The 13,884-nt window shown below is 39.2% G+C and overlaps 1 protein-coding gene across 1 annotated transcript in view; it reads left to right on the forward strand.

Moving 5' to 3' along the window:
* SHB (SH2 domain containing adaptor protein B) overlaps positions 1-13,884 on the forward strand; it is a 74,870-nt gene that overhangs the window by 44,294 nt on the left and 16,692 nt on the right. The window contains exons 4-5 of the mRNA XM_031609033.2: positions 7,366-7,537; positions 11,542-11,661. Coding sequence (XP_031464893.1) covers positions 7,366-7,537; positions 11,542-11,661 — 292 coding nt within the window. The remainder of the gene's footprint in view (positions 1-7,365; positions 7,538-11,541; positions 11,662-13,884) is intronic.

Here is a 13,884-nt window from a genome sequence, read left to right on the forward strand (position 1 = left end):
CTTTTCCCCAGACTAAACAGCCCCAGTTCCTTCAGTCTCTCCTCAAAGGGCATATTCTCTAAGCCCTTTACAAGCCTTGTTTCCCTTCCCTTCCCTGGACCTGCTCCAGCACTGCAATATCCTTTCTGTAATGAGGTGCCCAAAACTGCACATGATACTCAAGGTGAGGCCTCGCCAATGCCGAGTACAGGGGCAGGATGACTTCCCCAGTTCTGCTCACTACACCATTCCTGATACAAGCCAGGATGACGTTGGCCTTCTTGGTCACCTGGGCACACTGCTGGCCAGCTGACTGTCCATCAGTACACCAAGGTCCCTTTCTATCAGGCAGCTTTCCAGCCACTCCTCTCCAAGCCTGTAAGGTTGTCTGAGGTTGTTGTGTCCAAAATGCAGGACCTGACACCTGGTCCTATTGAAACGGATGCAGTTTACCTAGGCCCCATTGTTCCAGTCTATCCAAGTCCCTCTGTAGTACCTTTCTCCCCTCTAGCATTCCCTCCCAACTTGGTGTTTTTTAAAACTTAGTGAAGGTGCACTCAATCCCCTCGTCAAGATCATTAATAAAGATGTTAAATAGAAGATGCCCCATTACCAAGCCCTGTGGGAAACTACTTGTGACTGGCTGCCAACTGGATTTAATTCCACTGACCACAACTCTTTGGCCCCAGCCATCCAGCCAGTGTTTCACCCAGCAAAGCATATGCCCATCCAAACTGTGTGCGGTCAGCTATGCTGTGTCTACTGTTCTGAAGCCAGAGAGATGTTGATAAGTGTTGATTTCAGAAGAGAGACACCAAAATCGCAGGAAACTGCAGCACATGACCAGTGAGGAGATGCTGAGAACTGGTCTGCAGAAGAGAAAACTTTGGAGAGCTCAGATAAGTAGTTTTTCAATGTATCTGAGGAGGTCATCAAGAAGAGAGAGAAGCTCTTCATGGGTGAGCAGGTGTGTGATGAGAAGATTAGAGATAATAGGCATAAGTTCAGTAAGGCAAGGTTCTGACTTGATATGCAGAAGAATTTTTCTCCTCTTTGAGGATAGCCAAGCATTGGAGCTGATTGCCTAAGGAGATTTTGTAGTCTTCATCTTCAGATGTTTTTATCCTGTGTGAATGGATGGCTGTATAAAGTTCTGAATTACCTGACTTGATCACATAGTAGACCCTGCCAAGTTGGACTACGCAGCTCCAAGGCCTCTTTCTACTTGAATTATTCCCTGATATTGCAGATCTGTGTACTATAGTATTACCACACTGCGTAAATGGGGAGTTACTTGTCTCCACAGCTCTACAAGGCTAGTGTTGTATACAGCCTGTTGTGATATTACTCTGCTTGGGTGTTTCTGACCTGACTGCCTGATAAGTAAGTACAATGGCACAAATGCATTTCTTTTGTAGCACAGTATAATAAAGCAGTGAAGATGTGCTTGTGAGTGATTCTACCCCTTCGCTTCGTATATTTGTATGCCTTTATGTTACAGTTGGTGTTACATTTTTCCAAATCAAACTGATGTCTGTAGAACCTATCCTGAAAAAAGGAGCTGGGAGCAAAAGACCTAGATGAACCTGAAGCAGTTGCTTAAAAATAAGCCTCTTGCTGGAATCCTACAGAAGAGAGAAGAAGGATGGAGAAAACTGATTTCTACTTTCTAGCAGCATGGTGTGCTTTGGCATGCCATATATAAATAATCTGGTGGGATTCCATACTCAGTCACTTAAGTATATGCTAATAGTTGTTCAGAACCTGGATGTAAGCCACCATCCAGTTCTGCTGCATGCTGTGCAGTACAGTCTCTCTACCTACACTGCATGAACTCTAACTCAAAATCTTAACCTGTTTATATGGCTTCAAATAGAACGTACAGCTCTGGTACTGAGCCCTGCCGTGTTGGCAGCAGGCTTCAGTTCAGGCTTGCCTGAGCTGACTCATCCCCTTTGTTAGGCCAATTAAAATGTTTACAAGAATTGTGCTGGGAGACTTGTCTGTCTGTGAGATCCTGGCTACAATTTGAGATATCTGTTGTGCGTCAGGATAGGTTGGTCAGTTTCTCTGTGTTCTAAGGAGATATATATGACTGGGTTTCCAGTACCACAACAGCTGTTTTGCAGATTCTGAAAGTCAGTCTAGAATATGTGTATAAATCCTTCCTTTGTTTTGGTCTATTGTGCCCTTTTTCTGGCCTACGTATCACTGCTCAACTTACTTAGAGCCTTTTTGTTTCCTTATGATGACAGCAAAGCTGTCTGTGGCTACAGCAAATGTACAACATCAGTCTCCTGATTGATGAACCTTTTTACACTGCAGCATAGTCTCTAGTAACTCTATTGCAGAGGTAGAATATCTGCTGCTTCCAAGGATCTGCAGGCTGCCTGCAGGGGCTGTGCAGTGCCACAGGCGGTGGATTTGCAGTAGGTCTTCAGCTGCTCTGCACAGTTTCCCAGAGAATTTTCTTGATTCCAGAGAGGATTTCCTGTCTTCTCCCCTCTGTTGCCATGCCTGCATCTTGCACATTTTTTCTTTCTCACCTTTTTCTGCTTTCCTCTTTTTTTTTTTTTTCCCCTCCCACAGACTTTCTTCTATGCCTACTCTCTCTTATTCATCTCTACCTTACTTAACACTTGGTCCTATGTACATCTTCTTGGCATTTATTGGCTCCCACCTTCAGACACTAGCTCTCTTGCCTTATCTTGGTAGCTTCATGTGTATTTTTGCCCCACAGAAGGAGACTAGTGTGCTTTTTTTCATCCCTGCTTTTGTTGACCTCTGGGCTAGCATGGGTGCCATGGGAAGGTCTGCAGGGACAACAGATTGCTGTTGAAGAGCTCCTGCAAAGAAACTGAACAGTTACTTTTGGCTGCATGCATTATCAGAGACGTCCAAGTTTTTGCCATTCTGTCTAGTATTTGTTTGGCTGGAGCCATAGTCAGCCATTCTTACCACTTGGGACTAGAGCTACTTTTGAGCAAAGAATGTTGTATTTGAATCAAGCCCTTGAACTGTAAAATGATGTTGGAGAGAAACACATGCTTGTGTATGTGACACTTAAATACTTAAATGGAGAATTCTTTGAAGCTGTTTAACTGCAGCTTCTTTCTGCAGCATAGTTTAGTATAGTTTTAGCCTTGTGAGCTGAGCTTTTCCTTATGTAGTATTTTTGATAATTTTCCAATGAAAATCAGTCAGTGATCTTCCAGCACAAGGGTAGTGATTGTGTGTACCCAGAGGTCATTTTTCTTTCAATGTATGTACAATAGCTAAGACAGAAACTTCATTGTTTAGCAACACTGAGATACAAGCTAAATATTTACTGTACAACTCTGTGGGGCCAGGGCACATCTGTCTGCAGTGAGATCACACCTCATAGATTTCTCAATTAGTAATACAGCAGACACAGAAGGGAGATTACTGGCTTCAAAAGTTATTGTCCCAAGAGTCATGTGTGCACATGGAAATCTTAGGCCTTACTCTTCATGTACTGTGCATATCGTATGAAAATGTTGAGTTTTAATTAAATCCAAAGAATAAATGTATTAGTTTCTATTGCACTTCTTATTTTGTGCTACTTGGCATTTGTGAAGTCACTGAGTCCTGTAATGGTTTTCGTGACCACCTTTTTTGATCTTCAATGAGTGAATTCTGAAACAGTCTTCTTTGAGTGCTGATTTTAAAAGGGCCTTAGCATTGTCAATTCTTTCTTCATCATGTACTTCTTAATTTGTATATACGTGAATGTAAATTAACAAGGCACAATCTGTAGATATTATTACATTTTCTGATTTGCCTGTGTATAAATATTCTTCTAAAACATGCAGTAAACTTTGATGAAAGCATACTGAATTAAAACATTGCTGTACAAAATTAACAGATTAAGAAGAAAGTTAATTAAAAAGTGTTATGATATGATTGGATTCCTTATGGGCTCACATCAACATGCAGAGTTCTGTTTTACAGTGCTAGGAAAATAAGCTTTTTGATGAATAAGATTTCTGAAATGGGGTGTGTCATTCTTTATAGCTTACAATGTCTTAGGCACCTGGTTATTTGTTACAAAGCAGTGTATCAGGACTGTCTGCAGGCTGCTGCATAACCCATTCTTTCTGTACTTACTCTAATTCCTTGGACTTAAAAATATTTAAAATAAGAGAAGAAGAGATCCAACTCCTAAGTTTGAAACAATGAAATGTTTGCACTGGAGAAGTACTGACCCTATGATGAGGTGTCTGAATTACTTTTCTGCATACCATAATGTAGCTAGCTAAACAGGCTGGGTGGGTTTTGCTCAATTCTGAATTCAGGTGGATTTCTCTGAATAGCACAACATTTTCCTAAGTGGTACTAGAAATTCTTGCAAGGAGCAAGTCTGACTTCATGGACTCACAACTACCTGAAGCAGAGGAGGTTGTGAACCTGCGGGCAGCTCCTGCTAAAACCTTCCTTAGTTGAGAGGTTCGTCTGCAGGGAACAGCATACATTTGTGATGTGAAGTGCAGACACAATGAGCTTTACACAGCAAACATTTTTGATTTGCTAGGTGATAGATTTAGGAAAGAAGCCAAAATGGCAAGAAACACTAGAATTACCATGAAGTCAACTACTCATGCAAGCCTTTTTAGGAAGACGTTTGTACATCTGGCACGACTTCAAGATTTATTGCTGAAGCATGGAGAGAAGCTGTCTGTCTCCAGCCTGGAGTCTGGGATGTGCCAAACTGAAGGTGTGTGGAGGCTGTGATGGCTGAGCAGCACCAGCTGCGTGCTGCAGCTGTTGTGTGCAGTGCTGAAAGATGTGGCTGTATGGCATGGAGTGCAGCATTTTGGCTGCCTACATCTTGAGTGCAAAAAGCTTTGGTTTTGTTTCATTAGAGGCAGAGAGAAGAAAATAGGAAGGAAAAAATGGCTTGAGCTGAAATGTGTTTCTAAAGGCTTTTATGAGATGTGGGGCCTCCTGTTAGACCTCTGTTGAGCTAGGCAAACTAGTTTGCCCAGAAGAGCTGAGTATGGCAAAATCACAGAGACAAAGTAGCTTTCTGGAAAGTAAGTCTGTCTGAAAAAGGAGATAGCAACACCAGAGAGGTGGTTTGGTACCTTCAAGCTGACAGTGGTTCCTCTTTGGGTGTGAGAAAAAACAGGTCTTTCCATGATGCTGTGGGGAGAACAGACCTCTGGGAAAAGGAAATGCACACAAGGTCTGTAGAGCCTGTCTCAGGATCACTTAGTAAAATAAGCGGCCCTCTGATGTGAAGCAGGCCATCTGATAGTAGTTTTCACCACTTGGCACTGATCACAGAGCCCTTGATGGAGGATCTTCAAATTCCAAGCTTAGCCACATGTGCTGGATGCAACTGCTAGTGCCAGGGACCCTAGTCAACGTGGAGCAGGGCCACGTCAACCCTAGAAGGATGAGCCACCAGCTACAGGCAGGAGAAGAGAACACATGAGGATAGTGAGGAAAAGCTGGGATGCAGTCAGTTCCATAGCTGACATCCACACAAACACAAATACCAGTGCAGTAACTAACTTTTCACTCCTAGCTGCATGGACTTTAACATCTGAATTGTCACTATATACACTGCAACTTAGGTGGAGAGTGGATTTACAGTGCCCTAAAAATTCATCTGATAAGACCATCATATGGGTTGTTGCCTGAGTCATCACACTTGCCAGTTTTGTCTGCCAGGATATCCCTTTAGATTGCTTCTTCCCGCCAATTTAGTTCACAAAAAAGAAATAGGGCATGAGTCCAGAGCCTGTCTGAGCTTTTCAGACAAAAACATTCAAAACATTTGAAATTTAACTTTGTCTGTGTTATTTTTGCCTAACGAGTCCTATTTTTAACCATCATAATGTTTTAAAGATTTTGCTGCTACTGTTAGGAACTGAATTTCATGTTCGTTTTATGAACTGATTTTTGGCATCTGAAAGATGTTGTTCAATCAGTAGCTGATAGCATTAAGATCACCTACATTCACAGAGTTCCCAAATTATAGTATCCAGGTGTTTCTTGAAGTTGAAACAACATGCAAGTACACACATGCAGTATTTCTCCTTGTTATGCTAGTAAGCTTTCATTATCCATCAGTAAGGTTAAATGTGAATGTACATTTCAAAATGTAACCATATTTCTACCCTGTATATTCAGAATGTGGATTAGTACATCTGTCCAATTCTGATAATATTTAGTGCCTAATTTCTCAAAAAAAGAGGTGCAATTTGAAAGTGTGCCCAAGGCATGTGGAAAGCATATAAAAATAACCAAAGCAAAACCCGCCACAAGATTTTTCCATGTCCAACACATTTCTATTCTGTTCGAATTGTATTATTGAAGATTACAGCTTTTTCCAGTTGTCCAATTGCTTTAAAGCTGTAAGTACTACCAGATGCATGCCTAGCTTTGTGTTACAAGCTGAGATCTAAATGCACATGATCTACAACATGCTGTGGTAGCAATTCTCTGTAATTGTCCTTGCAACATTTTCATTTTCTCTAATGCTGCTGTTGAAATTAATACAAAAGTTGCTCTATGTGCACTGTCATATTTGCCTGCAGATACAGTGAGGTTTGTTCAACCTCTTCTCTACTAGATGATTTTTAGAAACAAGAATCCATCTACAGCTGGTTATTTTAAATGAAGAAACAAACCCCCGAAGGCAGTGTATGTCTAGAAAGTGTAGATAGCTCCTTTTGCTGCTTCTGTCAGTATTTGATCCTTCAATTCTTCAAAGTTATAGATATGTAAAATCTCTAAGTGAGGCTGCAGGCCTCATTCATATGTGCTTGATAAATAACCATACTGCTTTTCCTGACATAATACAGTTTGTGAGAGAAACATAACAAATGCAATTTTTCCTTTTCATCATTTCATACCCTAGTATTTGAATACAAAAACCTTGTGACAGTGTTGTAAAATAAAACATTTTAATCTGTTTGCCACTTGCTAGTATTTCTCATGCATGTAGATGGGTGTCACCTGTCTGAAAGTGCACCAGAATCACTGTGTGGATGATTTCATGTAAGCTGAGGCAAGCTGAGTTTCTGATGTTCTCACTGGCCTGTTGTTCTGTAGCAGCTGAGTGAAAGCCTGTGTTCATCACTGCAAAGAGTATCATCTACTGAGGAAGACAACACCAGGTGTTAACATAAACACTGACAATTTTAACAGGATTTAGAAGTGTGTGGATTTTTAGAACTGTAATTTGCATTGTTAGAAATATTTCCAGATGATAAGTATAACTTTGAAGGCAAACCATTTTAATGTTAATGGATGCGTGTTTATTCTCCTTGGGAAGCGTGAAACTTCTCTAAACACTACAGCTGTGTTCCTTCTTGTTCAACTTGCCTAGAGAAGTAACTTTTGTATATCTTGCAGCCCAATTTAATGGAAGTGAGAAACGACAAGCCTCTCCTTCTTCTTCAAATGACCAGCGCAGGCAATTAAGAGCACCTGGAAGAGGCTTTAAACCCATCAAACATGGCAGTCCGGAATTTTGTGGGATTCTAGGAGAAAGAATAGATCCAACTGTTCCACTGGAAAAGCAGATGTAAGTAGCAACAGTAATTGCTCTTCATCAATTTGTTTCCTGCTTACAGGAGCAGCAGATATCCTAGATCCCACTCCATCTCCACTTCTTCTGCATCCCCTCTGTTAGTGCACTCAGAACTGTTGTTGTTAATTCTCTAGAGTGTAAATTAACTTCTATGGAAAACGATATAAAGTTAAATAGGAATCTTTCAGGAACAATCAATTTCATCTTATAAGTCGTGTGCAGTTGTTCTACTTAAAACCATTCTTACTGTGTTGCATTACGAAAAGCAAGTACATTTCATGTATATCCAAACTGTGCTTTAAAGCTGTGTAAATTCTTGTGTTTTCATTACTGCATATTGTGTTTCTAGTAGCTCAGGAAATGCCTTGCATTTGGCTATTATACTGCTGTAGGGAGAATTTTGATGAGACAAGTAACAAAGCTTAAATAAAAGAGACTATTTCTGCTCTGTGGTGTCGGATCTGAGGATGATATGTAGAAGCAGTCTTGTCAGCTCCAAATTCAAATTCTGTGAGAATTCCATGGAGTTAATCAATCTGTTATCTGCAAGGATGGCCTCAATCCTGCATCATTACTGTTCCTCAGATTATTCAGGCAGACTGGTGGGTGTGAAGGAGTGACCCAAAAGTGTAGCCCTATGACAGGGGCCCGAGACTCCTGATAAATAAAGAAATAAAAATCTTGTGGATTGTGGAGTAATATACACAGATTATGCTGATATTTGTGAGCAGTGAGTTTTCCTACAGGTTCAAAGGGTGAAGTTAGAGATGTATATTTTTAATCCCTTAAGGAATCCCACTCTAGACAGTGTTCTGTTAGACACAGAGATTCTTTTCAAGTGAAAGAGAGGACATGCCTGAATGATAATGGTATTGGTAAGATGAGTGCTGAATCTTTTTTGCACTTCCAATTCCTCAGATAGAGAGAATCTCCTCTGTCAGTTGAGTCTAAGCAATGGTGATTTGAACAGTTCCTTTTCCTTTGATATACTATTTTTACATGCATTACATTACATTAGCATTTGGAGCCTTCAGCTTGAAACAGTGAATACCATAATCCATGTGGTATCATTTTCCACCCAGCTAGCCTCAGCCTTTGAGGCACCTGCCTATCAACAAAGGGTAGACTTACCTAGAACAGAAGAAATAGCAATCACTATTGTGAAATCACTTGCTTACAGTACAGAAAAATTACTGATGACTACAGATTTGGCTGTAAAACTTGGTTCTCAAACTTGAATTGTTTCAGTCCACAGTAACCCGTAAAATACACCTAAAACATTGTGGAAAGTCAAACATCTGTCAGTTAACTGTGGTCTCATAAATAGCTTATTGTAGCAGATTACAACGTAACTGCAATTTAGAACTGTAGTCTGCAGAGTTAGTTTTATTTCCTTTAATCATTTAAATGTTAGTCACACAAGATTATTTTTGCTTCTTTGTTTTGCAGGAACAAAACTGAAATGCATGACCAGTTAATAATTGGTCAAAAAGTGGAAGAGTTTGGATTTATTGTACTTTAGATTATTTATAATAATTTAAAGTGCTCAATTCTTACTGTTGTCAGACTACTTAACAGCACTACTCCATCCTTTCTCTTTATGAATGGATTTTTTTTTTTACTGTAAAGAGGAGCACAAGATCTAGAGGAATGAAAACCTGCAAATTAACAAGTGAATTTTTAGTATGTAATTTGGGAGTTTCCTAAACAAGCAGAAAGCCCAAGATGTAATAATGCATAAAGAAATTACTTTTAGTTGCTTGTGACTAAAGAATCCATAACCATGAACTGAATTAACTCACAGACGCAGGGGAATTGAATGAATTTGTTCCACTTCCTCAATGTAACAGTGAAAAGGAAAGTGTGCGTTCCGTACATTCTATTGAAAGTGAATCCCTCCCTGCTGTGCACACACGGTCTGACTTCCTGTTTTGCCCTAACCAGTTCAGAAACAGAATAGTATTGTGCATTCTGTGAGCTGTAGTAACTCATCACACCTACTGCATGACTGATGTGGCAGTCTTGTCTGCAGTGGAGCTGTGGCCATATAGTGGCTGTTAGATGATCATTAACAAAATAAGGCAAATCAGGAAGAACTTCTATAAACCGTGGTCAGGATGCTTTCAGTTTGTCTCAGGAAGTGTGTGATTGTGTTTGAATTTTGCCTCCAGGTTTGTACTATATGCCGTTGTTTTCCAGGATACCTTAGGAGATATACATGCCTTCAGGCTCTCACGTCCTGTGCTTTTGCACTGGTGTGTTTTACAAGTTATTTTACAGTTTTGCTATCACGTCATTCACTTCTGAATCTTTGAACTTTCTATACAAATATCTGTATGTTGACATCTAAAAAATAGACACGCCCAGAGCAAACAGCCACAGTACAGTTAAACTGCAGTTTAGGCAGGAACTTTAAACTTATTATAGCACTATGCTTATCTTTAGCTAGCTGGAACAGGAGCAAGCCAAATGTCCCATTTATATGGGCATATGATTCACAAGCAATTACACTTCTCAGCACTGCCGTTGACTCTCAGCTGTAGCCAGAACAGCTTCCAGGCATCATTTCTGAATCAGATGCTCTCCCATCAGCAGTTGTCTTCAGATTTTGCTGTAGTTTTTTTTTTTTTTTTTTCTGACTGTTCTAATCACTAGGTTTTGTTGTTCTTGTTTTTTTCCCTTCGAAACAAGTTTGTGCTTGCTCTCAATGAACCTCCCTGCTAACTGGGAAACATGCAGCCCAAAGAATGTATTAAATACTTCCCTCTAAATATGAGACTTCAGTACCTCCCTGATTTGGGCTAGGTCACATTTTATTTTGGCTGCATTTGGTCCTTTAGGAAAAAAAAAAAAAAAAAAGAAAAAAAAAAGAAAAGAAAGAAATACAATTTTTAAATAATAGAAGTGACTTTTATGCTCCCCCAAATGCATTTTATGATTGACAATATTAGTATTCTTCCTTACATTCAGAAGACAATTTAGTTTTTAAACTGCTTTTTGAGACATTTTCTTCAGCAGTAAATAACTGATGAGGTGCCTGAAAACAGAAACATCTTTGTTTCTGTGGTATTTGTGATGTGATTGAGCTGTATAGAGTATTCCTTGCAAGTCTGTCTTGAATATGCTGCAGGATAACCTTACTTCTAGCTTTCTTTAGCATAGACTTTAGCTGTAGCCAGACACAAGATGAATTTTTCTTTTGAACACCAATTTTCATGTATCACATTCACAAGATTTGACAGCAGGATTGACATTGGCTCAGTGATTTCTGATAAAAGAACTACTGTTTATTCACTTGTATTTTAATTGGAGCATCTCTCAGAGTAAGTTAAACAGGGAAATAAATGTAGAACAAACAAAAGGAAACTTCTGCACAAGGCCAGTCTTTGTTCCTGGTAATGACAGAGAGAGAGTATTCCTGATGCATGCATAATCTTGCTTGGGAAGACAGGGAAGCGTCGTACTGTGGTGCTTCAGAGTGCACCTTACAGATGCAGGAAGGGGGAGATCTCTCTCAGAGAAGAAATCAACCCTGTGGAGAACAGGGCTCATTATCTCGCTGGAGAACATTTTGGGAAGGGACAAAGCACTTTTGACTGGATTGCAAAATGTTACTTGCTGATACAGAGCAGCAGGTACTGGGGAGATTGTTCGCAGTGCTCAGTTCAGTGGAGGACCCTCCTCTCCCCATTCACTTTATTTCTACATAGAAAATGCACCTGTTCCACTTACTCTAGAGATTGGTAAGTGTGCCAATTCTACTACATGCTGTCCTGATCTGACTTTTTTTCCTTCAACTGAGACAGACTACAAGCCTCCACAAGGTTATGTGGTAATGTTAATTTCAGGTAAAGCAAACAATATGTTTTTTATCTGCAATATATTAGATCTTAAATATATCCGTATGATATTAACCGCTATCCACCCCTTAAAGAAATAAGGTAGTAAAGTAGTATGAGTTGAGAGACATGTCTTTATTAATCTCTGATTTTTCCTAGATGGTATCATGGAGCAATCAGTCGGACAGATGCAGAAAACCTTTTACGTTTATGTAAAGAGTGTAGCTACCTTGTAAGAAACAGTCAAACAAGCAAGCACGACTATTCTCTTTCATTGAAGTAAGTACTTGTCAGTAAAACGTAGTAAATGTCATTTAAAAGCCATAACTTCTCTGGTGCAAGAAAGCAAAATTATTCAGTCTGTTGCTGCACTAATTCAGCTCTAAAGGGCACCCAGAGGGTTTGAGACTGTCAGCCTACATGATGTATAGTGACAGTTGCTGAATTAAGACCTTGTAATTTCAGTATGTTAAGAGGTTTTTAGTCTTCTTTTGGTGCCCATTTAACTAAATAAACTTGGATATTTTTTATTCTCGTTCTGATTTGAAATGCTCTCCTGCTTCTGCTTCAGGTTGAATAAATATTTGGAGAGGAGCGGGGTTATTCCTTTTGTAAAAGGCACTTGGTTTATACATGGAAGGAAGGCATTTTATTGCAGAGGTCAACAGTATTGGTTCAACTGTTGGAAATAAAGAGCCCCAGATCAAGAATTAGGAAAAAAACATTATTCCAGTTCCAGTACGGGTTTTTGCATCACCTACCTTGGCTTAGCAGAGTATGTTACAGATCTTTGCCTCAACATATGCTCATTTGCGTATCCAGCAGATGACGTTCTAAGATTCTCAGGTTTTCCACCCAGGAGAATGGGAAGGCCCCTGACCTTCATATTGGCTGTACAGGGACGAAGAAAATTGTTTACTTGCTTTTCTTCTTCCAAGATAGGCTCTGATGTGGAACTGATTTTCCTAGGTAGGAAAGAAACAGACCTTGTCTCTTTCTTGTTTTTTTGCGGGTTTTTTTGTTGTTGCTGGTGGTTTTGTTTTTAAACCAGCATTACTCCTGACAGTTTAACTTTTAAATGGTTTATTTACAGAGCTGTTCTTCAAGCACATTTTACTACTGTAATAATGGTAAAACATGATGGTAACACTTTCAGATACATTGCTGAATTTTGTATATCTTTAGGTTAATTAGAAATAAAGGGTTGTATCTGTTCTACCCTGCTTTAGCTGGCTGGTCTAAGGAGTAGATTTCAAATTGATTTTCTGTCTCTATTTTAGACACAGTAAAAGTACATGTGTTAACCTAGTTTTTAGATTCTGTTCAGATATTTTGTAGGATTCATTAAAACCTTAACTTCTTTGTTATAATTGTGGTCCCTTACAATAGAAGTCTGCCTTAAACTAGAAAAGACCTGTTTGAGGAATGTAGTTCAGCTCTTGTCACATTTGTCATTTGATCTGTGCATTCTCTGATGCAATTTTTCTCTAGCTTCTTTCAGACATTGTAGGCTTGATGCCATATGCTTCAGATATATATAGGGCTTAACTTTTCATATTCTGTAAGTCTTAAAATACAACTTTTGTTATTGAAGCATGTCATAGTGTTTCACTTAATCCTTACCTGGGAACAATGCTCTTGTTATTTAACAAGAGGTAAGCTCTGAGAAAAAAAGACAGTTAAGGTCTAATGGATCAGCTGCAATGCTTAGTTATCCTTACTTTGCCTGGTGTTCTTTATTTTCTTCATATTTCAGAAATTTGTACAACTAGATGGTGGTCAATAATGGCCTTCTTGTGTGTTGTACTTTAGAATCTTCTAAACTAGATTTTTCTTTGACACTTAGCTAAAGTTTCCTCAGCATCTGCTTTATAAATGACATCCTCCAATCTGTGTTTTCTGGAGTATAAGATAAGATTTCAATACCTTTTAGCTCTTCTTCTGTACATTTATCAAATCCACAGCCAACCCTCACATGTTGATGTAACTCTGTGTACCACTTCCCTATGGTGATGATCATTCTCCCATAGTCTCACTAGAGCCTGCATTATTCTCTCATGACCATGGTATTGCACTTAGAATTCATTTGCTATCCATTACCCAGTCATCAGTTTTCTTTTTTTCTAGGAACTGCTGTGACATCCTGCAAATGCCACCAATGTTTTCTCTCAAAATATCTAGTTAAACAAAAAATCTTGCCTTTTAATCATATATTAGTTATCATGCAAACCTCCTTCTTCTTCTAGCAGCCTGCTTCTGTTTTACTTTCCATCTCGCTGACCATTACCATCTGCAAGCTACTCACAAAGTAAATATTTGATACTGGTGTTCCCTAACACCTGATTCCTACCCATTTCCATAGAGATCTTTATCCCCTCATTCAGTACACAGCTTGTATAATTCATTGTTCTTTTTGAGTTCTTTTCCAAATGGAGAGAATTATTGATATATATATATTTTTTAATCAGCTTCTGAAAGTTTTGATAATGGAAGAATTCTTGT

The sequence above is a fragment of the Phasianus colchicus genome, chromosome Z (genome assembly GCF_987193195.1).
Source record: "Phasianus colchicus chromosome Z, bPhaCol1.hap1.1, whole genome shotgun sequence".
Taxonomy (NCBI): Eukaryota; Metazoa; Chordata; class Aves; order Galliformes; family Phasianidae; genus Phasianus; species Phasianus colchicus.